Source organism: Aplysia californica, unplaced genomic scaffold (assembly GCF_000002075.1).
Source record: "Aplysia californica isolate F4 #8 unplaced genomic scaffold, AplCal3.0 scaffold00194, whole genome shotgun sequence".
NCBI classification, from domain to species: Eukaryota; Metazoa; Mollusca; class Gastropoda; order Aplysiida; family Aplysiidae; genus Aplysia; species Aplysia californica.
This window is the reverse complement of record NW_004797464.1, coordinates 401494-409457: the sequence shown is the minus strand read 5'-3', so window position 1 is coordinate 409457 and position 7964 is coordinate 401494. Positions and strand designations below refer to the sequence as shown.

The following is a 7964-nucleotide window of genomic DNA, read 5'->3' as shown; positions in this document are numbered from 1 at the left end:
TGGCTGACGAGATAATTGATAAAACGACGTCATGATGCATGGCGCAGTTGTTTCTGGTAATGGTGAGCTGATAGAAAGAGAGGGAGGGGGGAGAGAGAGAGAGAGAGAGAGAGAGAGAGAGAGAGAGAGATAAAAGGAGAGAGAGAGAAGACAGACCAAGAGAGAATGAAATTACAATCTCGAGAGAAGTTTTAAAAAAGTTCACAAAGACAAAGACAATTTCACATTCAAAGAAAATTACGCTTGTACCCTGACCTCCAATATTCAAATGAAATATGTTTTAATATTATCATTTAAAAAATTGCCATCCACAGGAATGTGCAGCTGAACCGGTCACTTCGTGGCCTGCCTATAGTCAAGCTGGACGTTCTGGACTCATCCCCGTACTGTGGGGGTCCACCGACGGACATACTGCCACCAGCTGATGTTGCTCCACCAGTGGTCAGTTTTGTTGGCAGTGTCCGAAACCCTTGTCTTATGTCCACCTTTAGTGGGGGTTTTAAAAGAATACTGTAGATTATTTTCATGTATTGCGAGTCATCTCGAGTCATCTCAACTCTAAAAAAACTCATCATCATCATCATTTTAAAAAGTTTAAGAGCTCAGTTGGAATTAAACTGGGTGGCCCTTGTTCGAATGTTCTTAGGGTCTTCTTGAGCTTGGTTTCTTTCAAGAGTTTTTGAGGCTCTTCGCCAACTTGGTTCGGTGCTATCATAGATGGATGTTGAATTCGGAAGTCTCACAACTTGAATACCTTTACAGTATCGATAATGGCGTTAACCCATACAATATAATAATTTCGTCCTCCAGTGTGCTTTTAGTATGCAAAATCTTCAAAGAGTCCTTCCCAAATAACTGTCACATGACAGAGTATCTTCGAGTGCGGGAGATTATAAGATTCTAAATTGTCTCATATAGCTTTCAATAAATAAGCACTTCTGTTTATTCAATGGTGTACAAGTGTTGATACACTTTTCTGAAAATGTGTTATTACACAATACATGTAATATGTTTATGATTGCATTATAATTGTCACACCAGACTTGCAATCTATGCTTTGTTTTCACGTTAAACTATACCGTCATTACGACAAAAAATGTTGATTCTGCGTATTTTACGTGGCTTCTTTTAGATAGCTAGTGTTAAGTTTGTCTGTTTATCCTTTAATGAATGAAGCAGAATTAATGCTTTTGAGTTTGTTGACCTTCAGCATAAAAATAATGAGGTCGAAAAGTAGCATGCCGGTGGGTTATCTGTCTTCTCTTATTCAAAACAAGTCTAGAACAATAATAACTACAGCGGCAGCAACAACAACATAACAGCAACAACAACAGCGTCAACAACGGCAGCACATCAATTGTGTAGATGATCCCTGTATTTCCTAAATTTATCCTCTCAGGCCAGAGTTGTCCCCATCACAATGGGACAAAGACGAACGTCCATACCGGCTGTTCCGGTCTGCTCAACCTTCAGCATCGGTGCCCATAGCAACGCAAGTCGTCATAGCAACGCTAGTCGCCATAGCAACGGCGTGCGTCATAGCAGCGCTAGCCATCACAGCAGTGGCGTTCGTCAAAGCAGCATTGGCAATCAAGAGCAGATAAATGCTTACTGTTTAGAGGAAGAAGAGGAGGAGAGTCCGGAGTACAAGGGGATCTACTCTTGTGTTGATGATTTGTTGGAGGAAGGTGAGGAGCCTAAGGAGGGCGAGTACAGCCATAGTTTTCACGTCGACCCTTCATCCTTGACCCGGCCGACAAGTGCAGCAAGCAAGTAAGTTAATTTTGGCTGACCTATTTTTAACAATAATTTATCACCCCCACCCCCAGCCATTTTCTTTTCTTCCAGCACTGGCGGTGATTTGAAAGCGTAGCTTTCTGGTTGTTGTTTGCAACTGACAGGGTTGGAAAATTGACCAATCTGAGTACTCTCCATACCCTATTTTACATTATTGAAGACCGCTATCCTCCTTCTTAAGTTTTTCATATCTCTCTATTCACCCATCCTCAATTTTCCCTCGAAACATAGCACTTGAATGTTTTGTCATAATTTTTGAATTATCGAAAACCCCTACCCTCATTAAGATATTTTCATAATCTCACTATTCACCCTCTCTCCCTATTCCTTGCACTTTCCTATTTTTCTTTATCGAAGATCACTTTCCTCATTTCCTCATTCAGAATATTTCTTTTTCTCGCTATTAAACACCCCACCCCCTACCCCTTAACTCCATAATTTGCACTTTCCTATTTTTCATTATGAAAGACCCCTTTCCTCATATTATCCCCTTTCAGAATGTTTCTTTATCTAACTATTCAACAACGCCCGTCCCCAAATCCACCTCCCCCTCAACCCCAGCACTCGTCACAGTAACGTCAGCACTGGGGTCGGCGTGCCGCCCAGCTCGGTGGTGCTTCGGCCACAAGATTGCTTTGACATGTACGAGGTTCCAGTCATCCCGCGGTCAGTCAGTGCTCCACACAAGGTCAAAAGACCCAGGTCAGTAGACGCCCTTCCAGCACATGCCTGATATTTTCTTTCTATTTTTGGTTTCATTAGCTATTACAAATTCTTATTTTCTGAGTTTACAAATTTGTGATTTTCTCGCCGAAGAAATTAGACAACTCTCCTCCTCGCCTCCTCTCCTGCTGTTTATCCGTTTATACACACACACCTCCTTGGTGTGATTGTGAATACACGAATATCCTTTAAAAATAATGGACAGAATATGAGATAACAATCCGTGAATAATGTATACATAATTCATTGCTCTATAGCACAGCCCCCCCCCACCCCCAAAGAAAAAAATAACAACCTCACACAAACAAACAAAAAAGTTTCCACTGAAGTAACTGATCTAGAGAAACACATGAATTAGGAGTGGATCCGAGTTTTCAATATGTCCCGTTTTTTTTGTAAATCCATTGACTGTAAGGTATTCAAGCCCCCCCCCCCCCTCTCACTACGCACTTCCCGATCTCAAGACAGCCTCATGATGGTCTCGAGATGGTTTTGAGACGATCTCAAGATGGTCTCAAGATGGTCTCAAGATGGTCTCAGGATCGGATCCGCGAGCAATCTCATTTGTGCCCAACACATTATCAAAATGGCTCCCACCCAAAGTGAAGTTGGTGCAGCCTGTATAGTTTTGAATATTTCTCTAAAGAAAAGAAAAAGCAAAAAAAAAAAAAAAAAAAAATCATTATGGCGCAAACAATGGCATCTTCGGCTGTTGAAATTCCCTCACACGCACCTTTTAAAGGAACTGACATTGTACTTGGCGGACTATAACGTATGGACGAGGACATAATTATCCTGGTCTTTGAGGAACAAAAGCTCTTCATAATACCGTAGTCTTGGTGTCTAAATGTCTTGAATTCCAGCACCAGAAACTTTTCCACGTTCAACTTTATTAAACACCTTTTTGAACTCGCATCTTAAGTTATTATTATTTTTTATTATTATGTTATCGTGACAAACATTTTGTCAAAACTTTGCACATGTTCAATTAAATTGTTGTATGCTCGGTGTCTTAGAATTCGATTGTTATAGTGTTTAGATTTTATTTTCCACAAACACTCATCGTATGTTTGTGTCTCTGTATGAATTCATCGGTTTGGTCTCTTGTCCACGACGCCAAAAGACATGCTACCCGCCATTTCCAGCTTTTCCATAAATAGATATTATGCAAAAATAATCTCTCGGGATCTTGTCTAGATCTCTCTAGCTAGCTGGCTCATGCAACGTGCAAAGACTAATTTATCAACTTTACTTCATCAAACGTTTGATAGCAGTGTTGCGCATCAAATCCCACTAGAATTTGACGCTGATGAAGATTCTGAATTCAGATTTGCAAAATTTTGACTTCGGCACCCATTTCTTTTTAGCGTCGAGTACCCCAATCTGTGATCCGACAGATAATTTTCAGAATCGTTCCCAATTCAAGCGATCTCACGGTTTATTGAGAGTTTTAACTGAGCAGTCCAGACTTAGGTCTCGTGTGATGTCAAAGATCATCTTGAGATCACGTTCAGATGGTCTTAAGACCGTCTCAAGACGGGCGCACCCTTTTAACTGCGTAGTGAGTGGAGCAAATCAGATACCTTTAGAAAAAATAATAGGCCTGAGTGAGTTGATTCTTCAAAATTGAGAATACAGATTTTGTACCGCATTGGTTGAGATAATTCAAGTGATGTAATATTATTATCACTGGTCATGCATACATTATCTTCGTATTCATAATTTTGTTTTCAGTGCGAAACCGCCACCTATTCCCGTGCGGTCCGTCACTGTCAGAGCAGCCAATGTGAGAACATCTGATTGGTCAAATAGCACCACGTGGGATGACGAAGACCGGAAGTGTGACATCGCAGAAATGGAGCACGAGTATATGGAAATCAGGCCAGAGCCGGTTGAGAACGAGATCCTCGCAGCCAGAGCTAAGCTGAAACATGTTTCTTTCTCAGGGTGAATTTTCCAACTTTGAATTCGTTTTCGATATGATGAAATTAGATAAAACACAACTGAATACAGAGCTGTTCATATGCGAACATTTAGAAGAAAAATACAACACAAAACCGAAGGGCTTCCAAACTTTTTTGGGGGGTTCTCTTTAGAATGATTCCATTGATCTTACTGAATATTCGAAAGTATGTGTATAATTTGTCATGTCAACATAAAAAGGGTCTTTTGTTGTTTGTGGTGTTATGGCAAGGCTCTTTGCCATTGCACTCACGAGTTGTGAGTCGACTGCCGAGAGGGGAAGTCTGTTTTATCAATTAACTTCATCTTTCAGAAAGAAAATTGTATCCCACTCATCTCGGATTGAGCCTGACAGATTGGGTCGAAGTAGCCTGCCTCTTATTTAAATTGAATAGTGCTAATGGGCTGATATGTACGATCGAAATATTGTAGAGAATAATTATGTGCACTATGTTTGAAGAGACTATGTGCCCATATTGAGTGTGGAGGCTATGTGCATTTTATTTGTAGAGACCGTGGAGTGTATATTCTGTGGGCACTGCATGCACCGTTATAAATTCTACCTTGTGAACTGTATCTTTATGATATAAGAGTGCGTTGAGGAAAAACATGTAGCTGCTTTACTTTAAATTCATAACTATAATCTTTGCGACGTTATTATGCAAACCAAACTCCTGTTTACAACGTGAACTCAAGGCAAGTAACCCTTTCGAAAGGAAAGTGAAGTGTTTTAAGCAATCCTTTTCATTTGTAATTCCTCACAAAATATCAGTTTTAACAGCTTCATGTAAGTTATGAATGAAACAGAACTTTCAAACGAGAGCCACTAGGTGGGGTAGGTACAGCGTTAAAAAAAGAAAATAAAGGAAGTGAAAGGAAAGGGCAACTGTAGACTTGCTGTGTTCCATAAAATGGTTCATGAGTGATTATGTACGTCTTTTATCCAGAGATGAGTTATTCACCTTTATAGAGCTGTAGGGAGGGAAACTCAAACAAATCATCATGCAACGCAATACAATTTTTTAAAAGACAGTTTTTCTTTTCTGTAAACTAAAGTTTCGTCGACGTGTGTTACACCATGAGTCTACTTTCCAGTTAGAAATTTGTGTCTGATGTACATATACGTGTATATGCATTATTGAAAACACTGTTTGTATAGATCTCTCTCTTTATCTTTGTCCCCTACCCCAATAAAAAAAGGAAGAAAAAAAGAGAAAAAAAAAATCAATAATTAACAAACCACATACCAGATACCAACACATCCTTTTGTACATAATTATATGTCCATATTTTAAAAACAAAATTGAACACTTAATAACCCTCACCTATTCCTACTTGTTATATGATGGGCTAGTTGTGTGATAAAAGTGATTCATGGAAACTGCCAGTTTCAATCGGACGATGGGTTGTTAGAGGGTGCCACAGGTAAAACCTTCTTCACTACCCTCTGTTTGTTGTTTTGTCTATATTATGACTCTTGTTGGTTTTTTAAACACTCAATAAACATTCTATTATGACGATGTGTTCTCCTTTTCGCCAACATTACTTAAACATTACTCGAACAATACTCAAATTCAGTCGGACCATCATTAGCACCCTTGTTTAATGGCTTCCTTTATTTTCATGAGGTCAGTTTCTTCAATGAATATAATAAATTTTTAAAATGTTTTAGACGCATATCTATGGGACCGTGTCACATCTTTTTGTTGTTGTCTTTTACAGATAAGCAACTTGAACCACAAGCTGTCTAGATATTGGGGTTATTTATGAAATAATGATTCTGCTGTGTCTCTCTCTATCTATCTGTCTCCCAAACCCTTTTTCCTCGCATTTGAAAAATCCGTAGATCATCCGTAGCTTCAGTTAAACTCTAAAAAACAAGAAGAGACCCAAAGACGAAGATGAAAGATGCATAAAGTTTAATATTTTTCATACATTAAAAAATCATTGTGACATAAACCTATTTTTTCGTTCAAAGAATGTGCATTTTGATAATGATGAAAACTGGTTGTCGCTTATTCTCTAAAACAGACACGCCAAAGAAGAAAATCCGTTGACATATTTAACAAAATGAAAATGAAAGTAGTCAGACAAAATACAGAACGAAACAAGTAATTACTGTTACAAAAGAACAACAATAGTGAAAAGAAACGAACAGCCCAAGCTCGAGCTCCTCAGGCTTAACACTTGAAGTTCGTCTCCACGGGCTGTTGATTATTCTGAAGGTCACGGGCGTTGGAAAAGTGTGCAATGAGGCCGTGTCCATGTCCGCCGGCAGGCAGAGCCCGTAGAGCTTCCAGCTGTAAAGGATAAATAGATGTAGGACAGAAATTGACTTTACTACTGCAACAAATACGACCAGTATAATTTGACCTTATATATAATTACATTATACTTATACACAAAGCTTATTACATGCAATTTGCAAATAAAATGATATTATTTTACAATAGTAAAAAATGTGCACTATAAATTTGAAGAGACTATGTGCATTATGATGTGTGTAGAGGCTATATTATGCATTGTATTTTTAGAAACCAAGGAGTGTACATTTTGTGCACGGTCATAAAGACTAAAAATGAACTATATCTATTGAGAATAATAATAATATGTGCATTGTACGTATACAAATTATTTGTACTGTATAAAATCGACTATTTACCTGGCTTCTCCTCGCCATCTTCTTCCTTCTCCTCCTTCCTTCCTCCTCTATCAACAATGCATGCAAAGAGACTGTACACTGTATGCATAGACTATTTCTCATCCTCCTCTTTCACCTCCTCCTCACCATCATCCTTCTCCTACTCCTCTTTCTCTTGTATGTATGTATGCATGCATGCATGCACCGCATGCATATTATACTATTTCTCTTTCTCCTCCCCGTCTTCCTCGTACTCCTCTTCATCCTCCTCCTTCTCCCGTCCTCCTTCTCTTCATCCTCCACCTCCTCGCCGGCATGCAAGAGACACATACCGCGTCCTGGGTGACAGGCACAGGATCAGCCATGACGATCCACCTGACAGACTCGGAGCAGGGCGGGGTGGTCAGCGAGCCGGCGTAGGTGAGGAAGTCACTGCTCTTGGGGAGGAGGGATTCTACGTCCACTTGGACGTCCACACCGAATTCTGAGGGAAAGGGAGGGGTGTGTGGAGGGGGGGGGGTAAGGTTGAGGGTTGATGGAAGTGGGGGGAGGGGGGTGGCAGGAGGGTGGGGGAAAAAAGGGGGGGGGGGGGGGGGGGGGGGTAAGATGAAGGTGAGGGAGAGAAGGGGTGAGGGTTAAGGTGGTCGAGAAAAGTAGGGAAGGGGCGAGGGTGAAGGGTGGGGGTAGGGAAGAGGGGACGTTGTGAGGATGAGAGTGAGGGTGGGGAGGGGGGGGGGGGGTTAAGAATTTGAAGAACACAACAGTAAAGCGTAGTGCCTTATTTCCACGAGTAAAGAAAATCGAATTTTAAGTTCGAAACACTCAGCACTTTAGTTGTTAT

The 7964-nt window shown here is 40.3% G+C and overlaps 1 protein-coding gene across 1 annotated transcript in view; it reads right to left on the bottom strand.

Annotated features, from left to right (window-relative positions):
• Positions 1–6384: 6384 nt before the first annotated feature.
• LOC101847875 (carbonic anhydrase 2) overlaps positions 6385–7964 on the bottom strand; it is a gene marked incomplete in the record, with an annotated part of 17553 nt that continues 15973 nt past the window's right edge. Inside the window, 2 exon segments of the mRNA XM_005098825.2 lie at positions 6385–6782; positions 7456–7607. Coding sequence (XP_005098882.2) covers positions 6663–6782; positions 7456–7607 — 272 coding nt within the window.